At 49.5% G+C, this 14,943-nt stretch overlaps 1 protein-coding gene and 1 long non-coding RNA gene across 5 annotated transcripts in view; one reads left to right on the forward strand and one right to left on the reverse strand.

Annotated features, from left to right (window-relative positions):
- Positions 1–14,943, forward strand: part of bbs1 (Bardet-Biedl syndrome 1) — a 67,009-nt gene that overhangs the window by 26,185 nt on the left and 25,881 nt on the right. For all 4 annotated transcript variants that reach the window (XM_069894058.1, XM_069894055.1, XM_069894057.1 and 1 more), the window contains 5 exons: positions 3,844–3,950; positions 5,958–6,078; positions 9,610–9,768; positions 11,749–11,818; positions 14,105–14,263. In XM_069894058.1, the coding sequence (XP_069750159.1) occupies positions 3,844–3,950; positions 5,958–6,078; positions 9,610–9,768; positions 11,749–11,818; positions 14,105–14,263 (616 nt within the window). The remainder of the gene's footprint in view (positions 1–3,843; positions 3,951–5,957; positions 6,079–9,609; positions 9,769–11,748; positions 11,819–14,104; positions 14,264–14,943) is intronic.
- LOC138740853 (uncharacterized) overlaps positions 1–14,943 on the reverse strand; it is an 80,244-nt gene that overhangs the window by 5,978 nt on the left and 59,323 nt on the right. The window lies entirely within an intron of this gene.

Here is a 14,943-nt window from a genome sequence, read left to right on the forward strand (position 1 = left end):
TGAATCTCTGGGAATACATTTATGTCTCGGCCTTGATGTTGGAACAGGGACCATACAACCCCTTGAGATAAAGGTAGAAAATGCTGCAGACCCGCTACATGTCGGGCAGGGTTGGTGGCAAGAGAGTTTCATTAAGCTCTTCCTCTCACAGCAGATGCCGCCTGATGTGCAGTGGGATCTTTCTGTTTTTCTCTCAGTTTTCTAACATCTGCAATTTTGTAATTTTCACGCCAGCAGATAGGACTATTCTGCCTTTCATCGATCTCCTAGCGTATTTGACCTTCAATATACCCAGTCCCAACAGCCCTTGATTCCCTGCAGTCCAAAATGTGTGTGAGTGGGGGGAGAGAGTGGGAGAGGGAGATAGAGAGTGAAGACTGGGAGAGTGTGGGAGTGGGAGAGTGTGGGAGTGGGAGAGTGTGGGAGTGGAAGAGTGTGGGAGTGGGAGAGTGTGGGAGTGGGAGAGTGTGGGAGTGGGAGAGTGTGGGAGTGGGAGAGTGGGAGAGTGTGGGAGTGGGAGAGTGTGGGAGTGGGAGAGTGTGGGAGTGGGAGAGTGTGGGAGTGGGAGAGTGTGGGAGTGGGAGAGTGTGGGAGTGGGAGAGTGTGGGAGTGGGAGAGTGTGGGAGTGGGAGAGTGTGGGAGTGGGAGAGTGTGGGAGTGGGAGAGTGTGGGAGTGGGAGGGAGTGGGAGTGGGAGGGAGTGGGAGAGTGTGGGAGTGGGAGAGTGTGGGAGTGGGAGAGTGTGGGAGTGGGAGAGTGTGGGAGTGGGAGAGTGGGAGAGTGTGGGAGTGGGAGAGTGTGGGAGTGGGAGAGTGGGAGAGTGTGGGAGTGGGAGAGTGTGGGAGTGGGAGGGAGTGGGAGTGGGAGGGAGTGGGAGAGTGTGGGAGTGGGAGAGTGTGGGAGTGGGAGAGTGTGGGAGTGGGTGAGTGTGGGAGTGGGAGAGTGTGGGAGTGGGAGAGTGTGGGAGTGGGAGAGTGTGGGAGTGGGAGAGTGTGGGAGTGGGAGAGTGTGGGAGTGGGAGAGTGTGGGAGTGGGAGAGTGTGGGAGTGGGAGAGTGTGGGAGTGGGAGAGTGTGGGAGTGGGAGGGAGTGGGAGTGGGAGGGAGTGGGAGAGTGTGGGAGTGGGAGAGTGTGGGAGTGGGAGAGTGTGGGAGTGGGAGAGTGTGGGAGTGGGAGAGTGTGGGAGTGGGAGAGTGTGGGAGTGGGAGAGTGTGGGAGTGGGAGAGTGTGGGAGTGGGAGAGTGTGGGAGTGGGAGAGTGTGGGAGTGGGAGAGTGTGGGAGTGGGAGAGTGTGGGAGTGGGAGAGTGGGAGAGTGTGGGAGTGGGAGAGTGTGGGAGTGGGAGGGAGTGGGAGTGGGAGGGAGTGGGAGAGTGTGGGAGTGGGAGAGTGTGGGAGTGGGAGAGTGTGGGAGTGGGAGAGTGTGGGAGTGGGAGAGTGTGGGAGTGGGAGAGTGTGGGAGTGGGAGAGTGTGGGAGTGGGAGAGTGTGGGAGTGGGAGAGTGTGGGAGTGGGAGAGTGTGGGAGTGGGAGAGTGTGGGAGTGGGAGAGTGTGGGAGTGGGAGAGTGTGGGAGTGGGAGAGTGTGGGAGTGGGAGAGTGTGGGAGTGGGAGAGTGTGGGAGTGGGAGAGTGTGGGAGTGGGAGAGTGTGGGAGAGTGTGGGAGTGGGAGAGTGTGGGAGTGGGAGAGTGTGGGAGTGGGAGAGTGTGGGAGTGGGAGAGTGTGGGAGTGGGAGAGTGTGGGAGTGGGAGAGTGTGGGAGTGGGAGAGTGTGGGAGTGGGAGAGTGTGGGAGTGGGAGAGTGTGGGAGTGGGAGAGTGTGGGAGTGGGAGAGTGTGGGAGTGGGAGAGTGTGGGAGTGGGAGAGTGTGGGAGTGGGAGAGTGTGGGAGTGGGAGAGTGTGGGAGTGGGAGAGTGTGGGAGTGGGAGAGTGTGGGAGTGGGAGAGTGTGGGAGTGGGAGAGTGTGGGAGTGGGAGAGTGTGGGAGTGGGAGAGTGTGGGAGTGGGAGAGTGTGGGAGTGGGAGGGAGTGGGAGAGTGGGAGAGTGTGGGAGTGGGAGAGTGTGGGAGTGGGAGAGTGTGGGAGTGGGAGAGTGGGAGAGTGTGGGAGTGGGAGAGTGTGGGAGTGGGAGAGTGTGGGAGTGGGAGAGTGTGGGAGTGGGAGAGTGTGGGAGTGGGAGAGTGGGAGAGTGTGGGAGTGGGAGAGTGTGGGAGTGGGAGAGTGTGGGAGTGGGAGAGTGGGGGAGTGGGAGAGTGGGGGAGTGGGAGAGTGGGGGAGTGGGAGAGTGGGGGAGTGGGAGAGTGGGGGAGTGGGAGAGTGTGGGAGTGGGAGAGTGTGGGAGTGGGAGAGTGTGGGAGTGGGAGAGTGTGGGAGTGGGAGAGTGTGGGAGTGGGAGAGTGTGGGAGTGGGAGAGTGTGGGAGTGGGAGAGTGTGGGAGTGGGAGAGTGTGGGAGTGGGAGAGTGTGGGAGTGGGAGAGTGTGGGAGTGGGAGGGAGTGGGAGTGGGAGGGAGTGGGAGAGTGTGGGAGTGGGAGAGTGTGGGAGTGGAGAGTGTGGGAGTGGGAGAGTGTGGGAGTGGGAGAGTGTGGGAGTGGGAGAGTGTGGGAGTGGGAGAGTGTGGGAGTGGGAGAGTGTGGGAGTGGGAGAGTGTGGGAGTGGGAGGGAGTGGGAGGGAGTGGGAGAGTGTGGGAGTGGGAGAGTGTGGGAGTGGGAGAGTGTGGGAGTGGGAGAGTGTGGGAGTGGGAGAGTGTGGGAGTGGGAGAGTGTGGGAGTGGGAGAGTGTGGGAGTGGGAGAGTGTGGGAGAGTGTGGGAGTGGGAGAGTGTGGGAGTGGGAGAGTGTGGGAGTGGGAGAGTGTGGGAGTGGGAGAGTGTGGGAGTGGGAGAGTGTGGGAGTGGGAGAGTGTGGGAGTGGGAGAGTGTGGGAGTGGGAGAGTGTGGGAGTGGGAGAGTGTGGGAGTGGGAGAGTGTGGGAGTGGGAGAGTGTGGGAGTGGGAGAGTGTGGGAGTGGGAGAGTGTGGGAGTGGGAGAGTGTGGGAGTGGGAGAGTGTGGGAGTGGGAGAGTGTGGGAGTGGGAGAGTGTGGGAGTGGGAGGGAGTGGGAGAGTGGGAGAGTGTGGGAGTGGGAGAGTGTGGGAGTGGGAGAGTGTGGGAGTGGGAGAGTGGGAGAGTGTGGGAGTGGGAGAGTGTGGGAGTGGGAGAGTGTGGGAGTGGGAGAGTGTGGGAGTGGGAGAGTGTGGGAGTGGGAGAGTGGGAGAGTGTGGGAGTGGGAGAGTGTGGGAGTGGGAGAGTGTGGGAGTGGGAGAGTGGGGAGTGGGAGAGTGGGGGAGTGGGAGAGTGGGGGAGTGGGAGAGTGGGGAGTGGGAGAGTGGGGGAGTGGGAGAGTGGGGGAGTGGGAGAGTGTGGGAGTGGAGAGTGTGGGAGTGGGAGAGTGTGGGAGTGGGAGAGTGTGGGAGTGGGAGAGTGTGGGAGTGGGAGAGTGTGGGAGTGGGAGAGTGTGGGAGTGGGAGAGTGTGGGAGTGGGAGAGTGTGGGAGTGGGAGAGTGTGGGAGTGGGAGGGAGTGGGAGAGTGTGGGAGTGGGAGAGTGTGGGAGTGGGAGAGTGTGGGAGTGGGAGAGTGTGGGAGTGGGAGAGTGTGGGAGTGGGAGAGTGTGGGAGTGGGAGAGTGTGGGAGTGGGAGAGTGTGGGAGTGGGAGAGTGTGGGAGTGGGAGTGGGAGGGAGTGGGAGAGTGTGGGAGTGGGAGAGTGTGGGAGTGGGAGAGTGTGGGAGTGGGAGAGTGTGGGAGTGGGACACTTGGTGAATAGACATTCGAGGACACTGGTGCCCCGTCATTAACCCTGTCTGATCCTGCCAGGTGAGTCTACCAGGTGTGCCAGTGTTCCTGGACGTGAGTGGCCAGTTCGACGTGGAGTTCAGGATCATCGCTGCCTGCCGGAATGGGAATATTTACATTGTCCGCAGGTAGGCCAGAAAGTTCCCACTGGGAATTTTAGGGCTGTTACAGTCCTGTGGCACTGCACGCTGGCTGTACCGGATTCTTATCAAGGTTCCTTTCATTAATAATAATGAAAGGGTCCTTAAAAATGAAACAAGTATGATATACTTTAACTTTCGCCTGATGTAAGGCAGACACAGTTGCCATTAGCTTTGTTCTGTGCCCCTTCAGTGTCTGTGGATTTGTTTCCAACCGCTCAGATAATGGGTTTCCTTGTCTTCACCAACCCCCTCCGCCCCACTCCCACCCCTCCTGCTAGACAGTCGCACTGCTGTCTCTGGGCTCCAGTGACTTGGGATTTGCACCAGGCTGTGGACTGGCTCGAAACTGAAGGGGTACCAGGTATTGGAACTGGTATGTGAGGGGGTGCTGAGACCACTGAGAGGTTCCTAATTTTATTGGAGGTTTGGATCTGGAGCTTGGGCTGCTGATGGTTTGGACTGGACTCTGTGGCTGTGGAGGCTGCGGGAGCGCTGGAGGTGAATCCATGGACATTCAATGACTTTGGGGAGGTCCTCTCCTTTGCTTCTCTTTCTCTGACTGTAAGAGGCGCTTAAGGCAATTTCTGCTGATGGCGAGTCTGTCTGCCTTACAGCAGGCGAAAGGCAATTTTGTGTAAAGTGACAGTTTTTATTTACATGACAATAAATTGAATCTTGAATCTTGGACTTCATTTTCTGTACCTTCTGCCTGAAGTAGAAGTGAGAAGAGGTTGTGACCAGAGTGGTGGGAGACCTATATCTCTTCAGGAAAATCAGGCAGAGGAGTTGATTGGATTAGGAGAGAAATGACAAGGAGAGATTTGCTCTGAAGATCAACATAGATCGGGGTGGCCAAACTACGTATAATGTGCGGCTCGCAGAAATATATTGGCTGAGACAGGTGTCAACAAGCTGCATGTGACTGTGGATTCTTGCCTAGACCCAGGCCGCTCTCCCATCTGGCTCCCAATGCCCTCCCATCTGAGCTCCTGACTCCCCGACCATGGTCACCTGCCTAGGCTCCGACTCCCCTCCCATCTGAGCTCTGAATGCCCTCCCATCCAAGGTCCCGACTCCCCTTCCACGGACTCTTGCCTAGGCTCCGACCGCCTTCCCATCCAAGCTCCCAACTCCCCGACCATAGACTCTTGCCTTGGCCCTGGCCGCCCACCTGAGCTACCGACGCATCGAATGATCTGGTACTTAACATGGTCAAAAGTAGTATGTGTGTAATAGTCGACCCCTAAATTGGTCCACACATTTTGACTATTACACACCTATATACGGTTTGTACACTTTATGATTAAATTTTTTTTTAAATTTAGACACCCAGCACAGTTACAGGCCATTTCGGCCCACGAGACTGTGCCGCTCAATTTACACCCCTCAGTACGTTCTGAACAGTGGGAGGAAATTGGAGCCCCCGGGGGAAAACCCACGTAGACCCAGGGAGAACGTACAAACTCCTCACAGACAGTGTGAGATTCGAACCCTGGTCCAGTCCCAATCACTGCCGCTGTAAAGGCTTTCCATTTAACGCTTTGCCAACCGCTCCGCCATTGAAATGGATACAAATTAGCAGCTTAAAAACTACATACATGAATATTATTACATGCACATATTTCTTCATATTTATATCAATGTTTTGTAACAAAATATGCATGCAAGGGTAAAAACATACATGTAACTTCTTTTTATGTCTTGCGACTCTCAAACATCTGAAGTTTATGAAATGTGACCCTTAAGTTAAGCAAGTTTGGCCACCCCTGGCGTAGACTCTGGGCTAAATGGCTATCTTGTGCATCATTTCATCCCTCCAATTCTGGGACCTCCAATCTATTGCTGCCTGGCAATTTACCCCCTTTCTCCCCCCTCCCCCGGACCACCTGCTTTACGTACAGCTGTGTCAGATTCTGTGTGCAATTTTCAGGAGCAGGTTCCCGCTACTATAAAGGGAGCCAAATTAACAGCGGCCTGTTGATGCCTCGACAGGGACTTGAAGCTGCCAAAGCACTGCATTGAACTGAACTGCCAACCCGTGGGGCTGGTGCGGGTGAACAAGAACGTCGTTGTCGGCTGTGGGAAGGAGACACTGCACACCTACACGCTGAAGGTAGGGTCCAAGGCTGAGTTGTAACGGGAGCTGGCCTATAGCCATCTAAGGGACAGGTGCCCCGTGATGGGGCTGATGAACAGAAAGAGGTTACTCAGTTCGTCAGCCTCGTTTGAAAGCACTTATCTGGTCACAAAAGTTTTGGGGGTTTGGGTACAAGGTTTCCATTTCCTTGTATGAGAAGTTAATGTGTCCTTCTTGGTTTGACCCTAGACTTTTTTTTAATATAATTTTTTTATTTTTCACACTATAAATCATACTGACCAAAATACATATAGACATTTTTCTCTTGAATATATAGTCATTTTCTCCCCTTTTTCCCCCCTCCCTTACCGCCCTCCCTCTCCCCCCCTTCCCATTTATTCAAATTTCAATCTATAAGATACATTGAACCCGTTAAACAATGTCGTCACTTAATAAAAATAAACAATAAATGTTGTCTTTTACTTTTACATACTGGGTCATTTCATTACGTTATCTTCTCCTTCTGTCATTTTAGGTGGTGGAAGTCCATGGTAGGATTTTTCTATTGTATTTCATGTATGGTTCCCATATTTGTTCGAATATTGTGATGTTATTTCTTCATATTTATATCAATGTTATTTTTTCTAATGGAATAAATTTATTTATTTCTATGTACCATTGTTGTATTCTCAAGTTGTCTTCTAATTTCCAGGTTGACATAATACATTTTTTTGCTACAGCTAGGGCTATCATAATAAATCTTTTTTGTGCTCCATCCAAATCGAGTCCAAATTCTTTATTTCTTATATTACTTAGAAGGAAGATCTCTGGGTTTTTTGGTATATTGCTTTTTGTGATTTTATTTAATATCTGGTTTAGATCTTCCCAAAATTTTTTCACTTTCTCACATGTCCAAATTGCATGAATTGTTGTTCCAGTTTCCTTTTTACAGCGAAAACATCTGTCTGATACTGTTGGGTCCCATTTATTTAACTTTTGGGTTGTGATGTATAGCCTGTGTAACCAATTATATTGTATCATGCGTAACCTCGTGTTTATTGTATTTCTCATAGTTCCGGAGCATAGCATTTCCCATGTTTCATTCTTTATCTTTATGTTTAGATCTTGTTCCCATTTTTGTTTAGGTTTACAGTTTGTTTCCTTGTTCTCCTTTTCTTGCAGTTTGATGTACATGTTTGTTATAAATTTTTCAATTATCATTGTGTCTGTAATCACATTCAAAATTGCTTCCTTCTGGTAACCTCAGACTGTTTCCCAATTTGTCCTTCAAGTTGGTGGTATGCAAACCTTGTATCGTGAGTTATATTATATTTGTCCTTCATTTGTTCAAAAGATAATAATTTATTTCCCGATAAACAATTTTCTATTCTTTTGATCCCTTTTCTCTCCCATTCTCTGAAGGAAAGGTTATTTATTGTGAAAGGGATTAGTTGATTTTTTTTTTAATTTTTTATTTTTCACACCATAAATCACATTAGCCATGATATACACTTTTTCTTTTTCACACATATACAGTGGCTTTTTCTCCCCTCCCTCCTCCCAAGCCACCCCCCTCTCATCCATTTTAGGTATACAATCTAGGTTGCATTAAACCAGTCAGACAATGTTGTCATTCAACAAAAATACACCAGAAATTCTACTGAGTCCATTCTTTTCTTTCCTTCTCCTTCCATCAACTTAGGTAATGTTTGTCCCCGGTAGGTTTTCGCTATTGTATTTAATGTAAGGCTCCCATACTTGTTCGAATATTTCAATATTATTTCTTAAACTATATGTTATTTTTTCTAATGGAATACATTTATTCATTTCTATATACCATTGTTGTATTTTCAATTTATCTTCCAATTTCCAGGTTGACATAATACATTTTTTTTGCTACGGCTAGGGCTATCTTAACAAATCTTTTTTGTGCATCCTCCAAATCAATTCCAAATTCTTTGTTTTTTATGTTACTTAGGAGAAAGATCTCTGGATTCTTTGGTATATTGTTTTCTGTTATTTTATTTAATATCTGATTGAGATCATCCCAAAATTTTTCTACTCTCTCACATGTCCAGATTGCATGAATTGTTGTTCCCATTTCTTTTTTACATCGAAAACATCTATCAGATACTGTTGGGTCCCATTTATTTAACTTTTGCGGTGTAATGTATAGTCTGTGTAACCAATTATATTGTATCATGCGTAGCCTCGTATTTATTGTATTTCTCATTGTTCCAGAACATAATTTCTCCCATGTTTCCTTTTTTATCTTTATATTTAAATCTTGTTCCCATTTTTGTTTAGTTTTACCATTTGTTTCCTCATTCTCCTTTTCTTGCAGTTTAATATACATATTTGTTATAAATCTTTTGATTAACATTGTATCTGTAATCACATATTCAAGGTTACTTCCCTCTGGTAAACTCAAATTGCTTCCTAATTTATCTTTCAAGTAGGATCTCAGTTGGTAATATGCCAGCGCTGTATCTCCAGTTATATTGTACTTATCTCTCATTTGTTCAAAGGATAAGAATCTACTTCCTGAAAAACAATTTTCTATTCTTTTAATCCCTTTTTTTTCCCATTCTCTAAAGGAAAGGTTATCTATTGTAAAAGGGAGTAGCTTATTTTGCGTCAATATTAGTTTTGGTAATTGATGATTTGTTTTATTTCTTTCTACATGAATCTTCTTCCAAATATTGAGGAGATGATGTAATACTGGAGAAGTTCTATGTTGTACCAATTTTTCATCCCACTTATATAGTATATGTTCAGGTATCTTCGACGTTAAGTCTGTAAACTGCCCCACCCCATGTTTAAATGTAAACAACAGGTCCTTCACCCATAACCTTGTGCCGCCCAAATACACCAATTAACCCCGTATGTTTTTTGGAGGGTGGGAGGAAGCTGGAGCACCTGAAGGAAATCCATGGATTTCACAGGGAGAACTTGCAAACTCCTTGCAGACAGTGCTGGACCCGGGTCACTGGCGCTGTATTAGCGTTATGCTAGCTGTGCTGCCCACCTGCGGTGAATTCTTTCCCTACCGACCAAATTCAACTAAATCCGCCAAGGTGGGATTTAAGAACATCAGAAATAGGAGCAGGAGTCAGCCATCCAGCCTGTTGAGCTCTGCTCCACCGTTCAACATGATCATGATCTGACAATCGACTCATCTCCACTGACCTGCCTTTTTCCTCTATGCCTTACTATGTAAAAATCTCTCCAACCTTGTTGTAAAATATTTACTGACGTCGCTTCCGCTGCTTTGATGGACAGCAAATTCTACAGATTCCCCCCGCCTCTGGGAAAAGCAGTTCCTCCTCATCTCCATCCTAAATCTACTCCCCTGGATCTTGAGGCCGTGTCCCCTAGTTCTAGTCTCTAATCTAAGAACTCCTCATCACTTCAACTTTTTGGTTCAGTTAAAGAGCTCTTGCACCTCTACACAGCTATTGAGAAGGCATGTCATCCTCTATCTTGAGTTGGCAGAGGTGTGTGTAACCGCAGCCTTTATCTTCCATCATCTTCTGTATTTGTTTAATGAAAATCTTTTCTTTGCAGGGCAAGAAACTTTGGACTGTCTACCTACCCGCTCCTATTATGACAATGGGTTTGATGGACCACAAGTCCAAAGGGTTCCAGGCAGTTCTAGTAGCACTGGGCAACTCAGAAGTTCACCTGTACCATGACAAGAACCTCATCAATGTTACCAAAACTCAGGTACGATCCTCGTGCACATTCGTCCCCATTCCCTTGGCCTGCTGTATTGTGTAAACTTGCAAAGATGAACAGGGTGTCAAAGGTGACGGGGAGAAGGCCAGGCAGTTGGGAAAATGGTGGGGAAGACTCGATGGGCTGAATGGCCTGTTTCTGCTCCTCGGTCTTATTAAACCATTGTAGCAAAGACCCAGGATTTCCACATTCTTGCATCAACACAAAAGCACTGGGATGGTTGTGTTACAATCTCTGGACATGGCAGATGTGCCTGTTGCTGGGAGTATCTGTTCAAATTTGCTCTCTGCGTCTTGGCATCCTGACAAAGCATTCAACATAGAATGTTATAGCACAGTACAGACACTTCAACCCACGATGTAGTGCCAACCCATATATACCTACCAAAAAAAAACTAAACCCTCCCTTACCTTCTAACCAACTTTTCTTTCACCCACGTGCCTGTCTTATCTCATGGCTTGGCTTCATGAATGAAGATACAGGAAGGATTGTAGACATGGGCACGACCTTTGAGCCTGCACAATGGATTTTGTAGGTGGAGTGCAGTGTGCCTAGCAAGCTGGGACGGTGACAGCCATGTCCTCTGGCCGTTGGTGTTACATTGGAGTGTTCTTCTCCTAGATGGATGGCCTGACGAGGCTAACAAGCCCCTTCTGTCCGGGTTTGAAATCAGTGTTTTCCTTCTGGCTGCCGACTGAGGCTAACGAGCCCAGTCTAGCCATCCAGTTATACCGCCGGACACTCGGTCGCACCAGGTTAGAGCAAACTCAGTGAAAACGGGTGAAGGTGTTGCTACGGATCCAGTAATGTGGGAGAAACCATTTACAGTGATCTCCTGCCTAGCCAAGCCAGACAGTGGCCACACAGCGATCACTACACCGAGGAAAGAGAGGCGATGGATTATGCATGGACTTTCTCTGAGTGAGGGGGACATCAGGCCTGGACCTCACCGGTCCATGCCTGTCTCAGAGACTCTTAAATGCCCCAAGTGTTTCAGCCTCCACCACTACTGGCAAGGTGTTCCAGGTTCCCACAACTCTGTCTCTCCCCTAAACCTCCCTCCCTTCACTTGGTACAGATGTCCTCTGGTGTTTGCTGATCCTACTCTGGGAAACAGGTGCTGCCTGTCTACTTTCTCGTAATCTTTCTTCCTTCCAAAGAGAAAACATAATCTTGCCTCATAAGTCATCCTGGTAATTCTCTGCCCTCTCTCCACAGCTTCCACATCCTTCCTGTAATGAGGTGACCAGAACTGAACACGAGACTCCCAAGTATGGTCTCCTAGCGATTTGTAGAGCCACAACATTACATCACAACTCCTGAACTCAATCCCCTGACTAACGAAGCCAAACATGCCATCGGCCTTCTTAACTATCCTATCAACCTGTGTGGCAACCTTGAGAGATATATGGTTTTAGACCCCATGGTCCCTCTGTTGCCTAATTTTCTCTTCTGAGGCAGCACTGTACCTGGAGAACTGCATTAAGGACTGTGATGCAGCCTTTGATCAGGAGATCACATGCTTGGTCTCCAAAGTGGTCGATATCGACCCCTGGCGGTCGATGGGACTATCCAAGGGGTTGATAAATGCCTGGGAGTGGGGGAGGGGTTGTTGATTGAGTGTTTGAGGTAAAAAGCAGGGGCGAATCAATGGAAGATAGCATCTATGGCAGTGGTGGCAACGTATTGAGAGAGCAGGCCTGGTGGCTTCACTCCCTCTCCACCGACCAGCACCACTGCCACACTCCTCCCAGTCCAGCGGTGCCCTCCCCATCCCGTCCAGTGCTGCTGCCACCCCCCCCCCCCAACTGTCCAGCGCCGGATTCCATGCTGGGGCTCAATGAGGGATCAAATATTCCATGAAGTGGTCAATGGTCTATAAAGTTTGGGGTCCCTGTGAAAGGGATTTGTTCCTATGTTTGCATTGCGCCCAGACTAATGCCTGCTCCTTCTCTCGCCATCTCCCAGGGTGTGGTGACCAGTCTATGTTTCGGCAAGTACGGGCGGGAGGATGGCACTCTCATCATGATGACCAAGGGTGAGATACTCTTCCCCTTCGCTCACGTGGCAACTTCCAAACAGTTCCTGAATTTCAGCTCCTCACCGGGAATAATGTTCAATGTAAGGGATTTTACTGGTGTCTTTATGGCATGGCTTAGGTACCAAGTGAAGCTCCCTCCACACCTTCCCATCACACAATCCCAGGCTCAGAGACCAAGTGCTGCTCTCTCCACACTGTCCCATTACACACTCCTGGGGTCAGACACAGAGTGAAGCTCCCTCCACACTGTCCCATCACACAATCCCGGGCTCAGAGACCAAGTGCTGCTCTCTCCACACTGTCCCATCACACAATCCCAGGCTCAGACACCAAGTGAGCTCCCTTCACATCATCCCATCACACAATCCCTGGGTCAGGCATCGAACAAAACTCTCAGGTTTATGCACAGGGTGAAGCTCCCTCCGCACTCTCCCATCACACACTCCCGGGGTCAGACACCAAGTGAGCTCCCTTCGCATCATCCCACCACACAATCCCTGGGTCAGGGATTGAACAAAACTCTCAGGGTCATGCACAGGGTGAAGCTCTCTCCGCATTGTCCCATCACACACTCCCGGGGTCAGATGCGGAGAGAGTATTACCTTCCGTGGATGCTGTCTGACCTGCTGAGTTCCTCCAGAATTTTTTGTTCCTTAAAAAGGGGGGAAAGTTGAACATTGTGCAAATTTTGGGAGGTTGTTCTGGTTTAGGGATGTAGGCCATAACTACTTGAGGACCATAGGCCCCTCAAGATCTTATCAACCTCACCTTAGTTTCTTACGATCGAGGAAGAAAAGTCTCCCCATCACGCCAATTTTAGCAACATCCTCATGAATTTTACTGCACCCTTTCCAGCTTAATGATCTCTCTCCAATGGGTGAGCAGAACTGAGCACAACACAAAGTGCGGCCTCACCAAAGTCATGTGTAATTGCAATGTCATCCTTCCCCTGCACTTGATGTCAGACACTTCCTTCACCACTATCTGTGGCAGCACATTTGCAGTCTATATACCTGTCCCCCACCGCAGTCACAACACACATTGTGTTCTCTCATATCCTCACATTCATATGTCTTGTGTTCTGTCTGGCTACCCTCCAACCAGACGGCATTAACACCGATGTCTCTGATTTCTGTTAGGTTGCCATCCAACAACCTCCCCCACCCTGTCTCTCTCATCCGGTACCCCTTTCTCTCCTTTCCTCCAGCTCTGCATTCATAGAGCTACCTTCCACCCACCCTATCAATTCTCAGCTCTTCCCCCCTGCCCTTTCCTCCTCCCCCATCTCAACAAAGGGTTCAGACCCAAAACGTCAGTTGCATATCTTCACCTCTGATGGTCGCAGTGGAACCGACTGAATTTATGCAGCAATTTTGTGCCTTTACTGCCAGTCCCTGCCCATCACCTTTAAGTCTTGGCTTGTCCAACCAAAGTGCCACACGTCACACTTCTCCAAGGCAAATTCCCTCCACCATTTACTTTCCCAGCTCATCTTGATCATAGAAACATAGCAGATAGGAGCAGGAGTAGGTTATTCATCCCTTCAAGCCAAAGGGCCTGTTCTATGGCATGGGCAGAACGGTTAACACAGCGCTATTACAGTGCCAACAGCTCCGGTTCAAATCCACCGCCGTGTGCAAGGAGTTTTCCCCATGTCTGCGTGGCTTTCCTCTGGGAGCTCCGGTTTCCTCTCACCCTTCAAAACATAACTGGGGTCATAGGTTAATTGGGTGACATAGGCTTGTGGGATAGAAGGGCCAGTAAAAGCAGTTCAGGGAATATCAATATGTTAGAAGTGAAAATGAAGGTTAGCAAGAGACTTACAGCACCGGCAACCTGTCTTCGAATCCCGCCCAGTCTGTAAGGCCGTTGTACATTCTCCCTGTGTCCACGTGGGTTTCCTCCCACTCTTCAGAATGTATGGGGTTCATAGGTTAATTTGGGTGGCACGAGTTTCAGTGGCCGGAATTGGCTTTGGCTGTGTTAATTTTTTTAGAAATGTAAATCATCACCATGTCCCAAGACAGAAAAAGAGATAATCAATATAAAAGGATAAATAAATATTCCCACTTCAGTTAGTGCACAGAAGAAGTGATTTCAATTTAATAACTATGACCTCCTGTGGCGGTGAGTTCCAGGTATCAACTACTCTATCAGAAAACGATCCCATCAGACCCCTTTGATTCCTTCTCCACGCCTTCCACCTGCACCTCTAGTTTTTGATGCCACACCCCCCCCCCCCCACCCTCTCTAATACTGACAGTGTCTGTGTTCACCTCCCAGGAGGGGCTTTGATCATCAAGATCCTGAAGAGAACAGCAGTCTTCGAGGACAAAGACACGACCCCGGGGCCCCCCTTGGCTCAGAGCATCAAACTCAATGTGCCGAAGAAGACCAAGCTGTATGTGGACCAGACGCTCCGGGAGCGGGAGACGGCTGTGGGTGAGCGATAACTCCAAAGGTCCCTTCGATTGTCCCACAATGATACATTAAACATGCAATATGCACAATACACTTCAACTTTTGTCTGCCTTAAGGCAAACAGCTACCTTGAGCCCGTAACAATAGGAGAAAAAGAAGCAAAAGTGAGTCCTTTCAGAGACCCTGAGTGGATTCACCTCCAGTGCTCCCACAGCCTCTGCAGACGCACAAACTCCAGTTCAAACCCTCGGCAACCTCCGTGTCCATGTCCAAAACTCCGACACGATCTGGAAGCCTTCAGCGCCTGAGGCTGTGACTCTCATTTCCGATGCCTGGTTCCCAAGAGGCAGACACCAGCAGCATGTAGCATGGTGCAAGTCCTTCGACTGCAAGTCGCCAGCTGCCCGCAGCCTGTGTAGGTCCTTCAGCCACTGCTTCGCCACCCTGGTCGCCATCCTGTCGGGTTATGTCCTATGCTTCTCCTGTTCTCCCTGTTTCTGGTGCCCTGCGCCAATCCGCTGTTCCTCCAGAGTCTGCAACCCCTCATGGTAAGCTACTCTGTGCAGGCGCCGCCATCTTGGGTGCGGTCCTCCGTGGTTGCAGGATATTTTAAAAAAACACCACTGGTTCTTTAACATGTCGTTGAAAGCCAACATGGAGCTGTTGGCATCAGGACTGAGCAATAGGACCCTGCGGAGGGG

Source organism: Narcine bancroftii, chromosome 8 (genome assembly GCF_036971445.1).
Source record: "Narcine bancroftii isolate sNarBan1 chromosome 8, sNarBan1.hap1, whole genome shotgun sequence".
Classification (NCBI taxonomy): Eukaryota; Metazoa; Chordata; class Chondrichthyes; order Torpediniformes; family Narcinidae; genus Narcine; species Narcine bancroftii.